The 26,235-nt window shown below is 39.4% G+C and overlaps 1 protein-coding gene across 1 annotated transcript; it reads right to left on the bottom strand.

Annotated features, from left to right (window-relative positions):
- Positions 1 to 768: 768 nt before the first annotated feature.
- LOC105024165 (adhesion G protein-coupled receptor E1-like) lies at positions 769 to 19,217 on the bottom strand. The gene is made up of 18 exons (XM_020050723.2): positions 19,187 to 19,217; positions 19,026 to 19,097; positions 15,081 to 15,230; positions 13,863 to 14,006; positions 13,213 to 13,359; positions 12,988 to 13,025; positions 11,679 to 11,759; positions 8,884 to 9,070; positions 8,573 to 8,686; positions 8,248 to 8,423; positions 7,956 to 8,129; positions 7,653 to 7,859; positions 6,446 to 6,681; positions 5,886 to 5,952; positions 5,612 to 5,703; positions 5,225 to 5,384; positions 2,930 to 2,992; positions 769 to 1,232 (listed from the first exon to the last, which is right to left on the bottom strand). Exons 1-18 carry the CDS (start codon positions 19,215 to 19,217, stop codon positions 1,161 to 1,163), a joined length of 2,211 nt encoding a protein of 736 aa, XP_019906282.1. The 3' UTR covers positions 769 to 1,160.
- Positions 19,218 to 26,235: the final 7,018 nt, after the last annotated feature.

The raw sequence follows: 26,235 nt of genomic DNA, 5'->3' as shown, positions 1-26,235 counted from the left end.
CAAAAGAAACACCTCCAGTCACACTGTATCAACTTCTCACATACGACTCTGTATTCTTATACATATGCATGTATGCATGCATGCTAATGTGTCACAAGACATTCCAACTCAAGGAGTGACAGTGTTTACCAAACAGCATTTCTTGGCAGACAAACCAGCCTTACTACTGGAGCAAACGCTTCAGCTGTGTTTCCATGGTAACAGGAGATGGTGGTGAGGCGTAAAGCGTGTCACAGTGGAGCAAAGAGACTAACAGCACTCTGATTCAGAGCAAAATAACCAACACTTACCCTCCTCATTCCTTTGCTACTTTCACACCTGCTCATTCTTTCACCTGCTTTCTAACTCCCTATTCTTTACATCCATCTTCTTTTACCATTGACTTATCCTGCCAAATTTTATATTCTATATTTGTATCTCTTTGTTTTTCTTCATGCCCTCTCCTCCCCAAAACCCTTCCCTCTTTCCGCTGTTATATCTGACTTCAAACTCCAACAACAGCAACAGCGTGCCAGTGTGGTGAAAAGAAGGCATTACAATATGTCATCTATGTCAAGAAACATGTTGCACTGGTCTCTTTAAACATCAGATTGCAGCTACGAAAGACTTCCGTATCTGGGCTCAGCTATATTCAAAAGATTTGGTGGAAAAGCTAGACACAAAGCAGCATCTATATATATTTTTTTCATTTTTGCAAACAGGAAATAAAATATGGAAATATAGGTAATTTATTATTATATTATTATTTTAATACATTTTGCAGGATAATAAAACATCGCTGGGAACAAAGGACAATATAGTAAGTCACGATGTATCTGAAAGTCAATACAATCAATCCCATTTTTTTCATATCTTTGGCTTCGACTTTAAACTGGCCCACCTAATTCCCTTAGTCATAGTCTTGATGATAAGTGGATTCATTGACTCAGGTGTGCCAACTTCAAGTTAAAGCAAAAACGCCCTGGAGATCAGGGGGGAAAGCTGTTTATCACACCTTCTCATTCATTCTCTCTCTCTCTCTCTCTCTCTCTCTCTGCATCCCACTCTATCCATCTCTCCCTCTCTCTTTTACTCTGTCTGATATCTAGTGTGTACACTGTGCATTGGAAGACATACAGTGGAGACCCAATGTGTAGAAATGAAGGTCTGATGGAAACTCATCATGTTGTTCCTTTCTTTTGTCTTTGTTCATCAGCCTTGTTTAGGTCTTCAGAGACAGTAGGTGTTTCTTTCTGTTTCAAACACAAGACCATTACATGTTAGTGTTTATGTGGTAAAAAAGGACATTCATCAGTTATACAAGTGACATAGCCCGAAGGTCATAAAAACTAGATTCTCGTTCCCAGGAACATCAGGGCGACATTGCGGATGGTCTGGTGGACTCTCACTTCAGACGTGGTCTTCGTAGCATTTAAGAACGCCAAAAATTGGTTGCTCAATAGCCATTGGCTCAGTCTGCAAATTTAAATAAATATATTTCCCACTATACCCTCCCCTGTATGTGTCTCATACAGCTCTGAATATTTTCTCTGTTGGGCTGCTGGATTTATTTAAAAAACACATAGATATTTTTAAGGGAGTTAGCTTTCTGCTCGTTAGGGCATTAGCTTGCTATCTACATGTAAGTACAGTGGGGAGAACAAGTACTTGATACACTGCCGGTTTTGTGGGTTTTCCTACATAAAAAGAATGTAAAGGTCTGTAATTTTTGTGAGAGGCGAAATTTAAAACAAAAACCCAGAAAATCACATTGTATGATTTTTCAATAATTAATTAGGATTTTATTGCTAAGTATTTGATCACCTACCAAGCAGTAAGAATTCCGGTTATCACAGACCTGTTAGTTTTTCTTTAAGAAGCCCTCCTTTTCTCCACTTATTACCTGTATTAACTGCACCTGTTTGAACTCGTTACCTGTCCACACACTCAATCAAACAGACTCCAACCTCTCCACAATGGCCAAGACCAGAGAGCTGTTTAAGGACATCAGACCTGCACAAGGCTGGGATGGGCTACAGGACAATAGGCAAGCAGCTTGGTGAGAAGACAACAACTGTTGGCGCAATTATTAGAAAATGGAAGAAGTTCAAGATGACTGTCAATCTCCCTCGGTCGTGGCTGGGTCTTTCAGCAACGACCCGAAACACACAGCCAGGGCAACTAAGGAGTGGCTCCGTAAGAAGCATCTCAAGGTCCTGGAGTGGCCTAGCCAGTCTCCAGACCTGAACCCAATAGAAAATCTTTGGAGGGAGCTGAAAGTCTGTATTGCCCAGCAACAGCCCCGAAACCTGAAGGATCTGGAGAAGGTCTGTATAGAGGTGTGGGCCAAAATCCATGCTGCAGTGTGTGCAAACCTGGTCAAGAACTACAGGAAATTTATGATCTCTGTAATTGCAAACAAAGGTTTCTGTACCAAATATTAACTTCTGCTTTTCTGATGTATCAAATACTTATGTCATGCAATAAAATGCAAATTGATTACTTAAAAATCATACAATGTGATTTTCGACATTTTTTTTAGATTCCATCACTCATAGTTGAAAAGTACCTATGATAAAAATGACAGACTTCTACATGCTTTGTAAGTGGGAAAACATGTAAAATCGGCAGTGTATCAAATACTTGTTCTCCCCACTGTAGCTGGAATGCAGTGCATTTTCCTTTAGTGGTAGACAGTATTTTTTTTTCACCAGCAGTGACTCCACTCGAAGTATTGTTATTTGCTAAAATTAAATGACCGCAACATTTTTCATTAGTAAAGTTCCTTCCACAAGGCCAACTTTGAATGGAAGGTGTTCCAGGCTTGCTGTGCACAATAGCTTGGGAACAAGTTATTATACAAGCTGTAACTTTATATTCATCCAGGAAATAAGATGATGTCAGACAGAAATATAAGAACTAGTGATGAGTGAAGAGAATATAGTGTTACCATAGAGTCTTGAACAAAGGCATTGGAAGTACAGCCCAACCACTTCCTGTATTCATTGCGCACCTGAGAAATATAACACAACAATAATTATATTCAACACACTAAACAACACAGTAAGACTATTCATACTACATTATAACCATATCAACAGTTGTGCTCATAAGTTTGCATACCATGGCAGAAATGTTTAACCTTTGGCATTGATTTTGAAAATATGACTGATCATGCAAAAACACTGTCTTTTATTTAAGTATAGTCATCATGTGAAGCCATTTATTATCACACAGTTGTTTGGCTCCTTTTAAATCTTAATGATAACAGAAATCTTCCAAATGGCCCTGATCAAAAGTTTACATACCCTTGAATGTTTGGCCTTGTTACAGACACACAAGGTGACACACACAGGTGAAAATGGCAATTAAAGGTGAATTTCCCACACCTGTGGCTTTTTAAAAGATCAGCAGAAACCATACCGCTTGCCACTAATTCACAATGCTGTACATGTTGTTGTTGATACTGCTGCTGGCAAGAGTAGGTGTATGCAAGTTGTAGTTGTAATCCAATCACATCATCAAACAGTGAGAGCTAAAGGCTCCATAACGCCAATTATTTGGAGATACTAGAGCAGACATGGGAAAATAGATTTCAAATGACAGAACTAAAAGTTATACTTGGTAGACTCCCTGATGAGCAGTCTATGGAAAAACTGGCTCATTCTCAGAACACAGGAAATGTGCACAGATCGTTGCGCCATGGAACTATGATTTACCATTCTGAAACATGAGGTGATGGCGGATGAACGGGACAACCACGGGTCTGAGGATCTTGTCACGGTATCTCTGTGCATTCAGGTCGCAATCTATAAACTCCAACTGTGTTCGTTGTCGCAGCTTTTGGCTGCACGTACCATAAACCCTTCTGACACCATGGGGCACTTTGATCACAACACTGACATCATCAGCAAACCGCTCGCTCACACCACGCCACACACACGGTCTGCCATCTGCTCAGTACAGCTAAACTGGGATTCATCCAAGAAGAGCACAATTCTCCAGCGTGCCAGTGGCCATCAAAGCTGAACATTTGCTCGCTGAACTTGATTATTAACAGCAGTCTGGTCAATAGCCTGGTGCAGATGACGAGCATGCAGATGAGATTTTCGGAGGTTGTTTTTGTAGAATATCCGTTCAGACGTCCATACAAATTATCTGTGTGAGGTAGTTTACTGTAGAGAAACTGATTTAATTCAGCTTTGGTAGCCTTCCTGCAGCTAGTGAATCCCACAATCCCCAAAACGTATAAAACGTTGTGACATTGTGTTGTGTGACAACATTTCATATTTTACACTACAATAAGACCCTTTCATTTGCCACGGCACAAGATGATCGTGTTTAATGATCATTCTATTTAATCAGTTTCTTCCATAATTTCCCAGTAGATCTTGTATCTTGAGCTTGGCAAAGAGAAATTTTACTAACAGGGATGTAATGATTTATGCTTATAGAACATTTCTGGGATTGTCCTGTATTGATGTTTAATGGTTCATTGCATGTCCTGGAGGCATTTCTTGTAAGGAACCAGATTTCTGACAAGCTCTTTGAAAGCAACACATCTGACTGTAAGCTCAGTGTGGATATTAGTCTGCCAGTTATTGGATGATTCCCAGAACATAATCCAGTCTGTTCACTAAACATTCTTTCAGTTTAACATCTGCTTAATTATACCATTTCCAAATTGAATTTATTGCTGTTCCTGTTACAGTTTTTGCTTGTAGGCAAGAAGGCAGTAGAATAGAACTGTGGTCAGATTTGCCAAACGGATGGGGGTTAGGGCTTTGTACTATGCAATCAGATGAGATGATAATTAATTAGCATCAGGTTTATCTACCAGGCTTGCAAATAGTAAGTCAAATTGATAGCCATGTCTCTCCTTCTCCCTGCTCCCAATATCACTCACAGGCACATACCATCCACTGATTGTGTGTCACAGCTCAAGTCAGTAAATTCAAGAAATGAACATTACAGCATTGTTCCATCAGCCACCATTTTATTCTAATTTGTTATGATGTAGTTTTCAGATGCGTTGTGATGAAAAGTTTGTCATCAAAAAATAAAGTACTGCTTCTCATGTACATCTTCTCAAAATGTTGTTTAAACTTTCACAGCCCCACTTTGTGCTATACTGTACATTGTGCCCTCTAGAACTATTGGCACCCTAGGTAAATTAACAGAATAGCCTGTGAAAAATGGTGTGTGTGTGTGTGTGTTTGTGGCATGTGCGTGTGTTCACACGTACCTCCTGGTTGAAAAGACAGTGAACAATATAAAGGAATGTGCCCTGCTGAGAGTTGAGCACGATGAAGAGGTACTTAAAGAATATGGTTGACTGGAACAGTCCCAGCACCCAGGTACAACCCAGGATAACAAACTGAGCCAGGATCTTAAAGATAATCAGTCTTTAAGAGGGAAGTTAGAGAGGGTGAGGAAAGAGAGTTTTAAAACATATTTTGGATTTATATAGCGACATAAACACTAACATAGTTATACTATATTCTCCATAACATTGACTGGCATACTGTACACAAACAGCAGGCTTAGTTACAGTATTCAAAGGCACACAAACACACACACATGCACATACACGCACGCACACATACACACACAGAGACCCAAAAACACACACCTGGTGTCTTTGGACTGTGAGACATCACTCTTCATACTGGCTAAGGTAGGTCTCAAACTCCAGATAGTAACACAGAACACTATCCAGTTCATCTGTTGGAGAAGCATGTTTACGTCAGTATGTGTTTGTGTGGGGACCAGAGGTTCCTACAAAGATAATAAAACCTGACAATCTGGTACAGGTTAGGTTAGCTTTAGGGGTCAGACTTAGGGGTTAGTTAAAATAATGTGGACCCTAAAGGTGTAAAGTGTGTGTGGACTGTGCATAGACTCACGGCTAGGATAACACACACTGGTCCTAATGAAGCCCAGGTAAAGGATTTATCTGGTTTCAGCCAGCACCTGTAATACAAATAAATGTGTTTGTGAAAGAGAGCGTGAGGGAGTACTTGTGATGTGAAGAAATGCAACGATAATAACACATGAAACACTGTATCCCATCAAGGAAAAAGCTGTTTCTGCCGTATTGTCTAGGTTTAGGGTACGCGTATGTTGAAATTGGGGTTTGAAGTAGAGTTCTGTTTAGGATTAATGTTAGGGGTTTCAGGTTAAACTTGGGGAAAGGGCTAGGCATAGGTTAATGGATTAGGAGAAATATAATTGTGAATGGTAATATTCTATGAAGGATGGGAATTACAAATACTCTCGCACGCTGTTGCTGCTTGCAAGTGTTATAACTTTAATGAAGAAGGTGCAAAGTTTTTGGTCAAAGACCTACAGGTATACAGTCATGTGAAAAAGTACACCATCTGGAAAGTTGTCTATTTTTATATATATACAGTACCAGTCAAAAGTTAGGACATACCTACTCATAAGTGTAAAACATTCTACTCACACTGTAGTTCCTCCATAGCCATCTGGCCTCACGGCTACTGACACCCCCACAATCACCAGGGGAATGCCATAGCCAATCAGGTAGAGGTATTTCTTCTGGAGGCCATCCCTCTGGATAACCTGGATCTTGGAAAGCCTCCGAACAAGCTGGTGGAGCTGAAGAGCCTCCAGTAGCATCCACATGAAACTGGCAACTACCAGGAAGTGGAGAAGGCCTGCCATGACTGAACATACCAGCTGGGGATCATAGACAGGCGAGAGGACACACCTCCATCTTAAATGCAACAAATGTCAAACATCGGGGTCTCTATATAATGGTAATTTGATCATTACTATTAGTGCAGAAATATTTGCAGTGTATATAAAATACACAGATTTACAGTTTCAGTTTAGTGAATTTAGAAATAAGGAGATGAGCAGATGTTTGAGTGCAGTATAGTGGGGGTGTTTAGTTGACAGTTAACAGTTTGGAGGGGACAAGCACCTCCCACTTGTCAGGGTAGCCAACTGGAATTGGTCATTGTGTTGATCAACTTCAACCAGGCTAATTTAGAGCACGCCAGGACATTTAAGTTCCTCTACTCCTCAAAACAACTAAAGTTTGGCAAACTCCATCGGAGTTTCAGTTTCAGCTAACATCCACTACTGGTGGACCATGGTGCTTGCATACAGAGCAGTAAGGGGAAATGCCCCTCCCTACCTTCATGCAAAGCAAAGCCCTAATTCATGTGGCCCAGGGGGGACCTAACCTTTTAAAAAGTATCCAAAATCAGATCAATATTTTCACAAAACTGTATGGTCCCATTATGCAGCACTTAGCTCGTTTTACAATGTTGTTGTTAGTCAGGAGTGTTTAGTCAAAGGCAATGCTTGACAATTTGGGGATAAATTACACTATTACCATGAAATCAATTGTTTTAGAACTTTTTTATATTAGGCAAGAGAAATAAACATTTTCTTTAAAATATTAGGTAGCAAAAAAGTGTGTGTATGTTATGCATATATATAAATATTGTATTTATTTTTTACATTACATTTTATATCTATCTTTACAAAAGAGCTATGGTTTTTTGATACATTTTTACAGAGTATACCCAGCCTGCAGATAACTGATGCACACAGTGAATGGGGAAGACAGACAGACAAAATAAAAAGATAAGTAAAACACACCGAAATGTACATTGTCACCATCTTTCCTAAACAGATACCTTGTGATTGACGTAGGTGTACTTCAATAGAAAGAACAGCTGGCACAGGAAGAGACAAATACAGAGGTGGAGGCGGGCTGTGTTGTTGATCTTAGGGTTCCAGTTACACAGCAGGAATGTGAGGATGGCCAGGGCCAGAAAGACCAGCCCCACCACCACACACACATTGTTCACCAAATCTAGGAAGGGGTTATCCACTGCATCAGTCTGGTAGGATGGTGACACATACACATGTAAGCATTAACCCACAATGTCATGGGTATCAAAAACGTATGAAAACACAGAGACACACCCACACTGTACCTTGATGGTCTGCATGATGAGGGCAAAGGTGGAGAGGTGAGAGCAGCTGCACACTGTGTAGTTCTCATCAGAATATGAGACCCAGCAACCATCTACAGACCAACTTTGGTTTCCTTCATCCGTTCCATTATCATCCCAGTATACACAGGTCATCAGGCCGGGCTCAGTCAACCTCTGACATAAGGAGACACCAACGAATGAGAAACAAAGATGACGTGACGCGAAAGAATAGAGATACTCATTTTCGTAGTACACTAATGAGGGATGGAACGACGCGTCGAGACAGACACACCCTCTTGTGGCTCATGGTGAAGTTGACGGGCTCAGAAAGCTGCGTGTGGTTAATCTTGGGCAGCGTGGCGGTGACAATATCAGAAAACATCTCGGTGTTGTTTGGCGTCGAAAAGAAACTGGCACTCAGAATATTTTCCATTCCTATGACTGTCATGAAGACTGCTGATGCTGTACCTAAGGACAGAGTATGTCAGGGTAATACATGGGATCTTCATCTTCTTCATCACCAGCGCCGCTCTCTACATCAGCATCATCACCGGTGTAATTCCTCCAGTTGTAATCCTCGTTGTTATCATGTACAGTTGTGTACGGTCTGGTCTTACCGTTGTTTTGTCTGGCCAGAGCCTGTAGGTTGATGTCCATGTAGTTTTCACTGGCTGTGAGGGAAGGGCTGTAAGTACTGTTGTTGTTGTTGTAGACTACCTGAACATTGATTGCTGAAACACATTCATAATACAAGTATTGTTTTCTGTGGAGAGGAAAATACACTAGTAATACGTACATTTTTACTTGCAAAAAAATGAACTGAAGCAATATTAGATTACTGCAAAGGGGAACAAGGAAATGGAAAGGTTAAAAGGTTTGTATTGTATGTACAGTAGGTGTAATGTTTACGTGTAATGGTTCTTCTTACCCAGTAAAGATGTCTGAATTGTTTTGTTGGTTTGCCCTTCAGTGGGGTCCACTAGGGAGTTCACAAGGTGCTCTGAGACCCCCAGGACCGCACTGCCCATCGCACCACCGTCCTGTCCAGGCCCAGCGCTCTGATCTTGGGCATTCGTGGCCTTCTGGCTTGGGTCAGTAGTAACTCCTGATACCTCCTGACGAAATAGATGGATATTAAACAAATATACTTATTTCAAGTCGTAGAATTGGCTGCAAACTACCGACAAACATCGATTTATCTTTTAAGACCTACTTGTGTTTTACAGCAGCTTTTAAAGAAATAAGGTGGATGAGATTAGAACATTTTATCAAATGTGCTGTAGTAATGAAAAAATCATTACACTACCATTCAAAAGACTGAAATGTCCATGTTATAAATGTTCTGTTCATTAAAATAACATCAGACTGATCAGTAATACAGCGCAGACATTGTTCATTTTGGAAATGACTATTGTAGCTGGAAAGGGCTGATTTTGAAAGGAATATCTACAAAGGCGTACAGAGGCCCATTATCAGCAACCATCAGTCCTGTGTTCCAATGGCACGTTGTGTTTGCTCATCCTAGTTTATTATTTTAAAAGGTTATGTGATCATTACAAAACCTGTTTGAGATTGTTAGCACAGCTGAAAACCGTAACGAAGCAATAAACCTGGCCTTTAACATCTGAAGCATTAGTGTTTGCGGGTTACATGCTCAAAATGGGCAGAAACAAATAACTTTCTTCTGAAACTCATCAATATCTTCTTGTTCTGAGAAATGAAGACTATTCCAGAAATTGCCTTGAAATTGAAAGTCTCATAGTACTTCCTTCACAGAACAACGCAAATTGGCTCTAACCAGAATGGAAAGAGGAGTGTGAGGCCCTGGTGCACAACTGAGCAAGAGGACAAGTATATTAGAGAGTCTAGTTTGAGAAACAGACGCCTCAAAGGTCCTCAACTGGCAGCTTCCTTAAATACTACCTGCAAAACACCAGTCTCAACATCAACAGTGAAGAGGCAACTCCGGGATGCTGGCCTTATATGTAGAGTTGCAAAGAAAAAGCCATATGTCAGACGGGCCAGTAAAAATAAAAGAACATAGACACTGAAATACTGTGAAAGAGAAAATACTGTGAGAGAAAAGTATTTGGTTGAAAAAGCAGTTCTTATTTTTTATTAATTTACAAATTTCTTATATTAAGCAAATCTGACAGCACAAATGTCTTATTTTTTATTATTTGAGGATAAATGGTGTCACACTACAACAGTTATTTGGAAATATAGCATTTAGTGGGTCCTCCATTTAGTGGGCATTCTATAGATTTGGAAATGAGAAGCTTTTCCTGCCCTGCCAGGCATTTGAATAAGTAACAAATAATTTTTGTTGTCAGGGAAAATGTATGGAGTAAAAAGTACATTATTTTATATATAAACCTAGTCAAGTAAATGACTTTAAATACTATTTCAAAGTATTCTAACTATTCCTTTACACAACTAAGGAGGTGGATGCTACAAGTGGTTCTGCTCATTATTTGCCTTCGACAGGCAGCTGGTCTCATAAAGGGGACTTGAATAGGGCAACTGTAAAGGCAAGGCCCAGCTGCTCTCTTCACTTTTTGAGTGCAGTTTTATTGCATGTAATGCATCTAATTGTGCCTCAGATGATCTGGCAAATAAACAAATGTTTTGCACATTAAAAGGCATAACAGTAACTATAATTAGTAATCACATTTCTTAACACATAAAATAACCAACAAACCCATAAAACATAACCCATGGAGGCTGACTCCACATAGAGATGCTGGAGAGGAAATTTAGGAGATTTCAGTAGATTTCTTATCTCAAGATCTACAGGTGCTTTACATTGATGATGACAGATTCTAACCCAAGCTTCTCAACTGTCTGGCCAGTGAATCCCACTTCAAAAAAATTACTGATCTGGAAAGACCCCTATGTCAAGTTTTGACAGCGAAATTATAATTCAAATCAACATGCATGGCCATACCCAGGTTCTCCACTTTACTAGACAATTTGGTTATATCACATTTTATCTCTTCCCATGCTCCACTAAGTCCTTTTGAAATTGCTTGCCCGCCAGGAAGTCCGCAAAAAATCAACCCATGAGAGGACCCTGTCCTTCAAATAACAACCTCAGTTAATCTTGCAGCCGCCAGCCACAAGTTCATCTGACTGGAAGTAGGTAAAGGGTGAATGCTAAAATCCCCAATTATCATTCTAAAGCACAGAGTCAGAAGGGGGTATTACCATGACTGCGAAGAGGCCATTTGTCACGCACTGGGGAAGAAAGAGCAAGGTAGGGAAAAGGTGAAGGGAGAGATAAAATCACATTGGTTAGCAAGAAGAGACATAAAATAGGACTATGGATAAAACTATCTGAATTAAGAATCCTTAATAGTATTCCTTAATACAAATCAGTTGGTGGTGATAGAGAGCAATGAACAAGCAGGTCTAAACCTTTGAGTAGGAATGCTGATGTAGATATGATTTGGACATATGGCTCAAGGCCAGAAGTGTCAAGAGCAGTCATTCTCAAATACATTCTGTAAAATGTCTGCTGGTTTTGGGTTTAGAATTTGTGACAATTAATACCAATTAAACCAGGTGATGTTAGTGCTGAATTAATCTGTGAAAGGAATTTATCTATCACCTTAAAAGGAGAAGGGAAAACCTGCAGACACCTGTCACTCCATAAGACCATTTTTACATGTGGGCTCTTGAGGATAAGGGCTAGGACCTGTGAAGTGAGGTTGCAATACTGACCCCTGCTGGTAGGACAATATTAGGGTTATCCAACAGCTGTTGGTTCATCTGGTGGAGGAATTGCATCTCCTTAGTCTGGCCCTACAGTAGCAACATGGACAAAACATCATCAACACATCAGTATGTGAGAAAACATCAGCCCTATATCAAAACCACATCAGTACCACATCAACACAACATCAGTATGTGAGAAAACATCAACCCTATATCAAAACTACATCAGTACCACATCAGCATTACATTAACATATCATCAACATATCAGTACAACAACAGCATAATATCAAGACAACATCAGCATCACATTAACATATCATCAACATATCAGTACAACAACTGCATAACATCCAAACAACATCAGCAGAACATAAACACAACATGAACATATCAGTATAACAACAGCACAACATTAACCCAACATCGGCAGAACATCAAGAAAGCATCAACAAAACACCTAAACCACATTGAAATACCAACAACACAAGAACCCAACATCAGCACAACATTAGCGCATAACGCTACAGTATATTTGCTGTCAGTCAAACATTACTTATGAAGTCTTCCAAAGGGCTATGTTGTACATTTCTTTTGATTTCTATGACACTTTTAATGAAATTTGGGTCAAGTTGATCTCCATTTCAACCTAATTAGCACATCAGTGCCCTTTGTTTGCCAACTGTAATTACTAATTGCTTTTAAACACAATGTCAGTGTCAATGCATAGCAATTATTTTCAGTAGAGTAAATACAACTCTCTTCTAAAAATGTAATCCTCAGTTGAGTAGATCATGTTGAACAAAATGAAAACATTTACTCACAGCTAATATACAAACTACTCAAATGAAGGTGAAACCCATCTACACATATACTAAACTTCTTAGCACAACTGTTCAATCAGCAATGATTTCTTATTCATGCTTAAAAGAGGTCATCCATAAGTGGTTGTTATTTCCAAAAATGGACAGAGCAGGAAAGAGGAGTTCAGATGTGTGGTGGTGGAGTAGCTCAAAGTGGAATACAAAAAACTATAGAACTTCTTGTCACAATTGTAGAACAAACTGGAAAAAGTATTTTGTTTTTAGATATTCATACTCTTCAATGAAATTTGCATGTCAACTTTGTTAAAATAGTTGTAGTGAAGGAAAAAAACTGTCCATGCTGTGATACTGCCTTTTATAGTACAAGCTATAATTACAGTATCAACAAATGGCCCATTCATATAAAAGAGGGTTAACCATGCTAGGGTTTATTAATAGCTGTATTTAATAGTTATTGGGACATTGTATAATTATAGGTTTTCAAACACTCACCTCTAGGGGGACTATAGCAGCCAGAATGGAATCAACTTCTTTGAGGATGGGAGGAGACAGGAAAAGAAAGATAGAACAAAAAAGGCAGATGAAATAGAGATACTATAGATAGATCAGATATCTCAAGCATTGCAACATGTAAATACTCTGGGTATTCGATTCTCTTCCTAATATCTTTCCATGTAAACAATCCGAACAAGTATGACTCACGTAAGACTCACTCACTCTCACACACGCTGATGTCCATCTTCCACAGTAGTCCAGTGGAGGAGTAGTACCCGTCCCCACAGAAACAGAAGAAGGACCCTGGTGCATTATTACATACAGAGTTGAGGCCACATAGGCCTGGGGTTTCAGCACACTCATCTATGTCTGCAGAGTAAATTAAAGCACCAATAAAACAGCTACAGATACACACACAGAGAAACACCCAACAGACACACACACAGAGAAATACCCCGCAGACACACACACAGAGAAACACCCCACAGACACACAAACAGACACTTGTTCACTTGCAGGCATCCACGTCCATCCACACACACACACACACACACAAATCGAGTATTGCTAAACTTGTAGGGACGCAAAAAGAAAAAATAGATGTTCCCCTAACCTAATCAAGTTTTTCCTAGTGGGGACATGATTGTTCGTGTTTTACTTTACTAAACCCTCCCCACACAGACACACACGCACACACACATACAGACCCACGTTTATTTTTCTTTCCTTGTGGGGACCAGAAAATGTTCAGTTATCTAAACTTTTCTCCTGAGGGGACTGGATAAAAATCCTTGTGGGGACAAATAATCAGTTCAGGATCTGTCATCTCTCTCCCAAATACACACAAACATGCACAGAACTATTTCACACACCTTTGCATGGATTCAAGGGGCTGGCTATGGTGACTGGGCTGCTCGGCTGGTAACCAGGGAAACAGGTACAACGGTATGACCCATAAGTGTTTGTACAGTTGCCATTTGGACCACAGATGGTTGAATTAAGACATTCATCAATGTCTGCAGGGTTCAAACCACAGATAGAGCTCATAAGAACAGGTTATGCACAGGGGCCCATATTCACAAAGGAAACAAGCTTATCTAGGATCAGGTTTAGCAGATGTTCTACAAACTATAGCATAGCCTATGTATTTTCCCTGGTGGCACATGCTGTTGAAAATGCGTCAAAGTTCTCAAAATGTTTCATTTTTGGGCTCAATACCCCATTAATTTGGATTTGAAATCAATAATTACTAGTTTGACTTTACTGTCTCAATACTTACAGAGTGCATTGTACCGTATATGACTCTGATCAGTAATGCACAGCCCTGGTTATAGAGTAACATTTAAGACAACATCTAGTCAAGTCCCTGTGAGAAGAAAATGAAAAAAGTGGGGACAATATAGTACCTATGCAGGGGTTGGTCTTGCTGGGCTGTTGGGCATTCGAGTTTTGGGGAGTGAACCCGATGAGACAGGAGCAATTATAGCTTCCTGGTGTGTTGTTGCAGACAGAATTCGGACCACAGATGGTTGAGTTTAAACACTCATCAATATCTGGAGGGTTAGTTATGAGATTCCACATTAACAAACAGGTGGTTTTGATGACATGGGTATATGATACATATACTGTATCAGTGTAGGCATGACATAGTACACAACCTTTAGGAAACGATTTTGGTTCAGTAGTGCCACTTATACAACCAGTGGCCAAAAATCACAAACTGCATTTTTAAATGTAAGGGATTAAAGTCTTATGTGTTACGGCTGTTCTGAGACCTTGACAGTTGAAAGGTCCATCAGGCTGGAATCCTGTGTAACAAGTGCAGGTGTGACTTCCTGGTGTGTTTGTACAACTAGCATAATACCCACAAGCTTTGTGAATGTCCAGACACTCATTCACATCTGGGGAGACACAGGCATTGCTGTCATTAATATTATACACACGTTTTCAAAGACAGTTTGCTTACACAACAATACTATAATAAAACATACGTTATTCAAATGGCAGTTATTGACATTCACTCTGGACTGTCATTGATGTGAATGGTTCTGTAAAGGTTTCGGTGTGCATGCGTGTGCGATGAAGCATACCTGTGCAGGGGTTGTTGGACGGGTTGAATGCCAAGGCTGGATTTGAGGGTGCATACCCCTCCAGACAGCTGCAGTTGTAGGTTCCAGGTAAATTAGTACAGTTGGAATTCGAACCACAGATATTAGGGGTCTCCACACACTCATCAATATCTGTTGGAGAGGGTTATGTGGTATTTTCAACGTTAAGAGTGGGCCTTTGAGGAAGATTTTTCTACAACTATTTTGGATAGAAGCTTTCCTTCCTTTTACCGTCATTCTATTTAATTTTACAACAAATCAGCCATTGAATTTGTGCTTCTCCTAGTTCGACATTTTGTTTATATCAGTTTAAAATAAATATTCTTCCCAGGCAATTGGACAGAGGGCATATGAGCCTGGAAACCCTTCTATTCTGTAGGCCTTGTGGGTGGGACTTTATTACATTATGTCAAGTTTTTTTCCATCATGACATTTTTGATAATAAAAAGATTGCAAGGTGGGACTCTTTAAATGAGGGGCAGACTAATGGTGTGTACTTGCAAAAACATTCCCAGCGCTTCAACAACTTAGAAAGTAATATACACTTCTTTCCAGCTACTCAATTTGCAAATGACATACCTGAGTTTGCAAGCTAATGGCCTCACTGTGCAGATAGACTACCACCTTAAAAATGTGCCAGATGTCAGGCTTGTCGAGGAATCTATCAATGTAAGAACTGCAAACGCTATCTCTGTATTGGCAACACATCCAACCTGGTCTCAGGACACTACGTAGACTATTTTACGTACATCCATGGCACCCGATTTCGTATGACATGTGACGTTACGTTAGGTTACATTACAATGCGCCACCAAAACATATGATACATAACAAAATTATTAAAACGTAACATATCTTATGAACGCTATTACAACGTATGGTATTTACGAACGCTATGAAAGACACATTTTTCACAGAATATTTAAGGTTAGGGTTATTTATGTTTTGACAACACCACTCGCCCTTACTGTCTACATGTTCCTCACTGGAGCAGTGGGTAGCGCACCTGTCTGGAATGTGGAAGGTCACCGATTTGAAACACAGTTTTCACTTTTTTTTCTCTATTACGTGTCTAACGTTATTTTACTGAACGTTATATATCTTACGAAATCCCCTGGCTAAAATGTACTTAAAATTGTCTACGTAGTGTCCGGAGACCAGGCTGACACTTCAGACAGATACAGTCATCGCTGTAACGACCTTCCCAAACCAGTCTGCCAAAACTTTGGCATGGTTGTTTTTAGCCCGTTTAAAGTCATTAGTCTGTACATTCAACCAAGTTACAGAGGTGTAATCTATGAATCAGGAGACAAGTCTCTCAAATAAATTCACGGTGTATAATTTTTCTGCAGTTACTGCGTGCAGTTTGTCCACTAGTAACAGGACTGCTTTAAAAACATCTTCTAAAATGTCCATGTTTTTTAAAGAGTAAATCCAACAGCCATATACTGGTGACACAAACAGCAGTGTACAAGATACATACAGTGCAGGGTGTGAAGGGATTTGGGTGTTTGAATTTGTCAATTAAGCCAATGTCTATGGAGTTGCTGATTTCTGGCAGTTTTCATATAGGGTACAGACGCCTTGTCTGAAGCCAGGGCCCACCAGAGTCTGGGAATGAGCTTAGTTTAAACTATAATTCAACTGCTATTGGCCAATCATTTGTGTTTTTTGGAGAGAAATGCAGCGTAGTGTTCAGGTTAAGCTATTCTGAGTTCACAACTTCCATACTGGTGCATAGAGCACATGGACATGGCAACCATTATAGCACCTCATGCTTGGGTTGAACCGGATAACCCTACAGCGTTTCTACCTTGACAGCCGTAGGATTCGTTTACGGGTAGATGTGTTGGAGGTATCCTGTATCCAGAGACACACGTGCAGCCAGAATAAGGCGGCGTACTGCACTGAGCCAGGGGACCGCAGGAGCTTGACGTACAGTTTCTATGGTCTAGACAGAGAAAGGAAAAACACACAGACAACATACTATACCCAATACTCTGTTACTTCAGCTTGAACCAATGAAAGCCAAGAGTTTACTACAAGTCCAATATGATGTCTGTGGGATCTTAAAATGGACAGTGTCAAAAACATGAAGTTTGTATTGTTGTACAACAGTCCATAAATGTAACATTAAGCGGCTAAATGTAATAGACATGTGAATAGATAACATAATTATGTTGTTAAGTAGTCTAAAATACAGGCATGTTTGCACTAGCTACTACTTAAATATGGGATGGGGAGGGTCTATGTCCCCTGCTACAGGTCATATAATGAGTACCTCGGTCTAGAATCGCCCCTGTTCCAGATCCTATAATGAGTGTCTCGGTCTAGGATTACCCCTGCTCCAGATTACATAATGAGTGTCTCGGTCTAGAAACACCCCTGCTCCAGATCACATAATGAATGTCCCAGGTGTGTGACTAGCCTATGTATACACTTTGTGTAGCTGTTAACGATTCTGGAAAAGTGGAAAAGCTTTCTCAAAAACCTGCTAAATTAAATGTACACTAGAAAAAAGCCTGCCCACACAGCAAAAATATAATGAACATTTGCATGAATTCTGTGCTAATTTGTTTTGCTAAATCTTTATTCATATGAACCTATTATAGAAACACAGCTACTAGTCTAAAGAATTATCAGGTACATATCTATGAATCCAAAGAACCAATGAGCTCTGGAATGTACACCTCAATACTTTAAAAGTGGTTCCCTGCATTTATTTTAAGCATTGTTGGGGAGCAAAAAGTTTAAAATGTAGTTGTTTTCCATTAAAACATAGGAACAATATGGAATAAGGCAAGACATAAAGCACATGTTATAGTGCTTTACCTATATCTGGATGTACTTCACTAGTACTGGAATTAGGGAAAATTTTGAATTGCGCTCTTACTAAAGAAAAACTGGGGTTAATTGTAACATAGTAGTTTCATCAATTGTTTAGAGACCATGCATCTTCTTACCATTCGAAATAGCTAAATAATGGTATACTCAAAAATGAACACGTTTTGGATTTGCTAATATGCTGACAATATGACTGAAATACAATAATAGGATTGAATTAGTCTCTCTGCTCTGGGTCTTGACTTGGACCTGCTTCAGATGGTTTCAAACACAACACTTGAAAAACTAGTGTACAAAGTAAGTAATGTGTACTCACTACTCACATGTCATATAACCCATTTGATATGATGGGAAGCTGCTTATTGGCCTGTACACATAGAATCCTCCAGAAGAGCAGTAGACCACATCAACAGTCATTCCATAAGTACAGCAATTCTGAATGATTCCGCATGCAGTGCCTTGTGTTGGAGTATCAGATTCAGTCTGAGGTTGTGTAAAACTCAAATAGATGGGATAATTTACTCCACCGATATTGGTTCCAACACACTCATTCATTATCGTGTCACCTCCGATCCCGATGAAGCGAACCCATTGGTTTGTTAGCAGATAGTCGGTAGAGATGGGAAAGCCAGGGAAAGATGTAGATGTGAAAAGGTAGTTACGCCATGGGCCATTCAGAGCTGTGTAACCATTACAGGACCCTGGGGGCATGTAGACAAAGAAAGATGAAAAATGAACCATAAGACAATACAATTTAAGAATTGTATGAAGACATACTATAAGAATATATGAACTACATAAAACAATCTCATGAAGTAGTAAAGCTGATTTCCTTAAATTCTATTCTAATATTATTCCCTGTTAACGCCATTTAATTCAAATTCCTTGTCTTGAATTTTGAGATATATGAATACCTCTGAATTCCTCTAAAATACATTTAAATTTTATTCATGCAATTAAATTCCAATTAAAAAAGTTAAATAGTGATTTAGTATGGATTGTAAATTGATTCTACATTTATTATCTACTTCATGAGTGAATTCAACAATCTGATATGCATTTTGAATTGAATTTGTAAGTTACCCCTGCCCTGGGGGTATATGACTTCGTACTTACCATTTGGGTAACAGTATGTCTTCATGATGTACATAGAAGCTAGGAGAACAGAGAAAACAGTCAAAAAGAGACAGCTATACTAGAAGCTGATTATTGAGTATATACCTTTAAAACATCAATCCACTCACCCAGGAATAGAGACAGTGTACAGCAGCTCATCCTGTCAGGTCCCTCTTCCAGGGGTGAATATACTCAATACCCTCACATAGTTAAAAACATATGGACATCTCAAGTAAATCATCTCAATTTGCACACCAACCAAAACACTGTTATTAGAAGGTTTGAGACATATGCAAATCTTCCAAATTAGGTTGGGATACAAGCCTCCAGCATATCAAAACAAATTGAGTAGAAGTAGACTGAGGTAAATCGCTCTTCTTTTACTGATGGTAAGGAGGGGAGGAGGGGAATGTTGGCCAACTTTAAGCTCTGGCTTTTTATTTAATGTAGGTACTCAAAGACAGATCTCAAATTCCAAACAACAGAATACCATCGATCACTTCTTGTCATTGGTGGGCCAATGAGATTGTGAAGAAATACTTTGTTAATGCAAAGCCACAGCTTTAATGCAAAGCAGGCCAATTCCTTTATAGTTCTGTAAGAAAGTAAGTACACTACCTGGAAAGTCGTTTTTTTTTTACATATTTGTACATGGATTTTATTATTAATTGACAGAGGTACCCAATTCAGCAAATCTCATTAAAAAAATAACTATGAAACCATTTATGCAATTAAACGTGATGCAATTTTGACATGCAGAAAGAGTTAGTCCACCCCTACCTTTACCATCATAAAAAATAGTTATATTAGAATCTGGTGCACCAAAACAAGTGCAAAGGATTAGAAAATCATTACAGAATAACTTTGGAGAGTCCAGCCTTCCATAAAGATTAGAAACCAAGATCAAAAACGTATATGAAGCCCTCTGAATAAATACTATTGATGCCCAAGAGTGTGAGGAGCCATTTCCAAGCAATTCAAAGTACATGATTTCACTGTTTGGCAGAACATTTACAAAAGGAGGATATTCCAGACCACTGGCAATCTATATAGACAGGTTGTCCCAACAAATTCAGGCCAAGAACTGACTGAAATATGCTCCTAGAAGTCTCTAAGAACCCCAGGTTAACATCAAGGGATCTGCAGGCCTCTCTTGCCACAATCAATGTTGAATTGCATGAGTCAACTGACAGAAAGTGTCTGCACAGTCTCGGCCTATATGGGAGGTGAGGAAAGAAGAAGACCCTGTTCACCAAATAGAATATTAAGATATGACTGATGTTTTCCAGACAGCAGGGGAAAAACTACTCGAACGATGTCCTATTGCCTGATGAGTCAAAGGTGGAGTGGTTAGGCCCCAATGCCAGATGCCATTCTGAGAATATACATTACCATTAAAATGTTTGTAGTCACAAAGAAATGTCCTTGTTTTTGAAAGAAAAGTGAATTTTTGTGTCTATTAAAATAACATCAAATGTATCAGTGTACAGTGTAGACATTGTTCATGTTGTAAATGATTATTGCAGCTATTCAATTGAATATCTAAATAGAGTTGTCTGCATACTTAATACTGTGTATTTCCCCCTTTAGCATCAATGACAGCATGTAGTCTTTTGTAATAGTTGTCTATGAGGCCCCAAATTCTTGCAGGTGGTATAGCTGCCCATTCGACTTGGTTAAATGCCTCCAGGTCATGCAAAGTCTTTGGTCGTCTTGCATGAACCATACATTTGACATCTCCCCAGAGTGGCTCAATTATATTACAGTCAGGAGACTGTGATGGCCACTCCAGAACCTTCATCTTTTTCTGCTGTAACCAGGATCAACTTGGTCTTGCGCTTCGATTAATTGTCATGCTGGAAAGTCCAAGAGCATCCCATGCGTAGCTTTCATGCAGAAGAATGCAAATTGTCTTCCAGTATTTTTTGATAACATGTTGCATTCATCTTGCCATAAATTTTCACAAGATTCCCTGTGCCTTTAGAGCTCAAATACCCCCAAAACATCAGTGAGACACCACCATAGGCCTTGTTGACCCCTCTCCAAACATAGCGGTTATAGTTGTGACCATAAAGCTCCTCTGTCATGTTAAAAGACTAGGCCCTGTCTGATCATTTCTGTGTCTTTTTTGAATCACTGATCACCGGATGGTCCAGTAAACTCTGTTTCTGTTAAGGTACATTAATGAGAGTACTACTGCTCAGTTTATGGAAGCCATAGCTATCTGAGTCAGTTGTTGTACTCCTGGATAATTTTAATGCCAAAAATTTGAATGTCATGGATTGTGATGCACAGGTTAAGGTAAAGAAAACTATGGGCAAACAGAAAACACCATGGAGAACCACCATGATGGTAAGCGCCCTGAAAAGAGAATGTAGGAAAGCAGAACATAAGTAGAGGAAAACTAAACTTAAAATCCCCTATGACATTCATAAACAAAGCCGTTGTAGCTTCAACAATGAGTTACGCAGGGCCAGACAGTAACCTTTATCGGGAATGATCAACAAGAATATCAACAACACCTGCACTCTATTGTAGTAGGTCCACAAGCTTACAAACCCCCTAAAGCAGATAGCTTCAGAACTCATGTCCACTGTGAAATGTAATGAATTTGCATGTTTCTTTAGTGAAAGATTTAAAGTATTAGACGAACCATCAGAACTACATAGTCTAACAAGGACTCTGTACCATCACCACGACCACCAAGGCATAACTTGGTTATTATATCGCAATTTAATACAATTGATCAAAAATCCCTAGAAGAAAAAGTTGGGCATCTCAAAGCTTCCACAAGTTGTCTCGACAGAATGTCATCACAATTTTTTTTTTAACTCTGTAATGATGGACCTACACCAAATAGTTAATAGCTCTCTGCAATCAGGCACTTTGCCAACATCTCTAAAAACAGCTGCCATAAAGCCTCATTTAAAAAAGAGAACACTGGATGCATCTATATTGAATAACTATAGACCTGTATCAAATCTCCCTTTTATAGCCAAAATCACTGAGGAGGTTGTCTTCAATCAACTCAGTAATTTTGTGAACTCAAGCAGTCTCTAAGACAGATTTCTTGTCAGGCTTCCGACCTCACCACGGTACTGAAACGGCCCTGATAAATATTTTAAATGATATACAGCTGAATACTGATTTGCATAAAATAACAGTTCTGGTTCTATTAGATCTCAGGGCAGCATTTGACACTTAAGATCATAGAACACTTATAGACAGGCTGGAAAATTGGGTAAGACTCCGGGACAGCCCTTAATCTGTTCAGATCTTATCTAGATGGCCGGAGAATCTGACCGCTTCTGTTCAATCTCTGTATGCTACCTCTGGGCGAAATTCTACAGAACAACAACATTAACTACCACAGCTATGCCGATGATACTCAAATATATACGGCTCTTGAACCGTATGAATACAGCTCAATAGACTCTCTGTGTCACTGTATAGGGCACATAAATACCTGGATGAACCAAAATTGTCTACAATAAAACCATATTGTGTTTGGCAACAAAAATAAAAGAACTAGTATTAGTAAAGAACTGGATTCTCTGGCCCTAAAAACCAGGGACCAAGTGCATAATCTTGGTGTTCTGATAGACTCAGACCTCACATTTAACAGTCATATCAAAGCGGTCACCAACAGCATTCTATCATCTTAAAAATATAGCCAGAATCAAAGGCTTGGTGTCCCAAAAAGACAAAGTAAAGCACATCCATGCTTTTATCTCTAGTAGGGTTGACTACTGTAAAGGCCTCTTAACTGGACTCCCCAAAAAGACTGTAAAACAGCTGCAGCTCATTCAGAATGCTGCTGCTAGAATGTTAACCAGGACCAAGAGAACAGAGCACATCAATCCGGTTCTTAAATCTTTGCACTGGCTTCCCATCATTTACAGAATATATTTTCAAGTGGTGCTTATAGTTTATAAATCACTGAATGGTTTAGGCCTCGAAATACATTTGTAATATGTTTGAAAAATGTAAACCGAGCAGGGCTCTTAGATCCATGAACACATGCAGCACATAACTGGAATAAACTACCAGGAGATCTTAGATATGCCCAAAAAGTATCAATCTTTAAATCCAGGTTAAAAACACTTCTCTTTTCACGTGCCTATGACTGAGCACTTAAACTTAACCACACTGTTTAGCCTTACAGCTTTCATAGCTTCCTATGTTTTTATCCCAATTTTATTCTGTTTCTATTTTTTTGTTCTGTTTTATTATGATGTTGTTTTGATGTTTTCATTTGAGTATGTGTTTTTATGCTATTGTATTTCTATTTTTCTTCTCTTTCTTTGTAAAGCACATTGATTTGCTTCTTTGTATGAATTGTGCCAGATAAATAAACGTTCTTGCTTGCAAGAATCCAGTTGCACAACATTTCACAGAGAGCATTTTAGCAAACCAGTAATATGCTTTCTTAGCTGTGGTAGGGTATGTTTAAAAAAGTGATGAAACTCATGCGGATGGAGAAAACAAAACAATGACATGCAAGGAGGAGCAGGATGCGATGTTATTCACTGTTTTGCCTGTGCTGTCAATTTGTCTTGTAAAGCTGGGTAAGATCTGGGTGTCTATGTAAATAGTGTCTTGGCGAGATAAATCGGGACAAAAATATAGAAAGCTACAAATGACAAAACCATGTTTTTTTAAACCTGTGTAAATGTGAATGCGCAGCCTGTTATTGTATATTCTTATAATCACTGATGATTCTTCATAACCACCTTTAAGGTCGAGTGTCACTGTAAATGGCCATAACCTGTGGTAAAACGTTATGGAACTTCTCTTGCAGTATCCAGATTAATGCCCATGTTTATGTTGCAGAGTGTTTCATTCAAGGCCTCACAACTCTAGGAGGACTGGGGGGTTACTTTAGTTCTGCCTGCATCATAAGAGCAGATGGTTCTGACTTGATTGTATTGGCTGTCGTATAGGTCTCCTTTGTGAATATTGTATGTGTTTTTGTCTATTAAACCCCATCTGCAAGCATGTTTTCTGTAGGGGGGGGGGGGGGTTGCAGCAAGTGTTTGTGCAAACCTGCATGGCAGTCATCGCTATATTGTTACCATCACCCAGTTCTGTTTCTTTCAGTCTTCATTACTATCATACGGTGGGGCTAAATAAGCAGTAAGGCATGTCAGCAGTTCTATTCTCAACTCAGACAGGTGAGCCTGTTGCAGTGGCTGTTCCAGTTTGTTCAGCAAATCACACTTCAACCCCCCTTTAGGTATTTGATCTCTGCAAGATGGTCATGCCCAGCATGTCTACCTTTTCTGATGGCTACTTAATTGTAATGTACCAGCCGGGTTGTGTAGTTGGCCCACCTAGCTATTTGAATGCACTGACTGCAAATCACTTTGGAAAAGACCTTGCTAAATGACAAATAATGAACATATGAATACAAATAAAACAAGAACCAGGCAAGCCTAGTTCAGCCGGCCCGCAATAGAAAAGCTTTCCATCTCAAGATTTGAACCCAGGTCACACACATGAAAGGCTGTGTCAATAAACACTACATCACAGAGCTGTACATTTGCCAAGTATGAGTATAGGCTCTTGTCTATACTGACACCTGGCATCTGTATATCCTGAACAAATCCTATTTTGCCACTGGACGTTTTAATAGTTAGTTGGCCATTCGTGAATAACAATTGATACAGTTAAACTGACTAACGTTTCTTACTAATTTTACCTCCATCACATTAGAGTCTATGTATGCCGTTTTCCACTGGCCGTTTTATCAGCGTATTAGCCAGTAATAAGCTTTCTACTTACTGGAATAGTCATAAGAATTGAGCATCTGCCCACAAGTCTGCCAAAGCTATTTCATTTCTTTCATGGCAAAACAACATAGTTCTTTCATTTGTGAATGACATTTATACACTATCTCTTCCACATGAGAGGCACTGTCTTTAACCACTACGCCACGGCATTACAAGTCTCAGCAGTCGCTAAACTCCATTGAGGATTGTGTTAAACAGACTAACGTTTCTTATTAAATTTACCTCCAACCTAGCGTCTATGAACTGTATTGCTTTTGCCAATGGCCTTTTTAACAGTTTATTACTAGTATCTACTAACTTCCAAGGAATAATCATAAGAATTGAGCACTTTCTAACAATACTAAAGATGAACAATTCCATGCCAGAAAAAGTCACAATATAACCGTATTCAGTTTCAATTAAGGCTCACTATAACTACGTTTTTAAGCCAGCAAATGTGTTTGTCTATCCTGACCAAAAACGCCTGCACGGATGCGCACTTCAAAATTCACCAGAAACAGTCGCAATATAATCGTAAAGTGTTTTATTTCATTGTGCTCCAATTCCTTATAATGCATCGCAATTTACTGACTAAATGACATTGATAATGTAATTGTATCGTAACCAATGGTGAATTCAACTACTTCAGTGAAGTCACTTGCAAAAGCATGTATTTTCTGGTAAGGAGTGGATCTTGTTGCTCCCAAGTGTAGATTGTTCAAATGTATCCTGACAGATAAGCCAGCTCTCCAGCAATGGTTGCAGAATATATAATTGTCGCCATATAGCCTACTACGTTGACGTCCCCACAGGGACCATACCGAGAAATCTAACAATATGGTCGACGGGTCTCTGACTTACAATTATGTCTTCTAACCATCTCTATGATCACCATACATTTAGTTTTTATCGGCCAGAGATTTTGCGACAAGTGACTTGGACACCCACTACGAACTAGTGATTCGCGAACGATTCAAATCTTTTTAGTGACTCGATCGGGACTCACGAGTACTTTTTTTCTAGTGACTCGTTCAATTGTATCGTTCATTCGAACTTTTGACAGCGGATTGCTACAACATGATCCTCCAGCTCAGTTCTCCGATCAACGTCTATGTAGGCTACATTCGCAGAGAAAAATAGATCAAGACAGGAACATCATAAAGACATGTTTATAACTGATAATTGAACTCAGACTATAATACGCTGTTAGTTTTACATATGCAAAGAAAAATAGATGAAGACAGTAGCATTATAAAGACATGTTTGTAACAGATAATCGGGGGGGGGGGGGGGGGGGGTGCTGTAGGCATTACTGACTCGAAAGATTCCAACTTTTTACTGACCGACTCGACAAGATCCGTGTCAGTAGAAAGAGTCGTACTTCCCATCACTACTAGGAACTAAAG

This window comes from Esox lucius, chromosome 11 (assembly GCF_011004845.1).
Source record: "Esox lucius isolate fEsoLuc1 chromosome 11, fEsoLuc1.pri, whole genome shotgun sequence".
Taxonomy (NCBI): Eukaryota; Metazoa; Chordata; class Actinopteri; order Esociformes; family Esocidae; genus Esox; species Esox lucius.
This window is presented reverse-complemented; position numbering and strand designations above follow the sequence as displayed.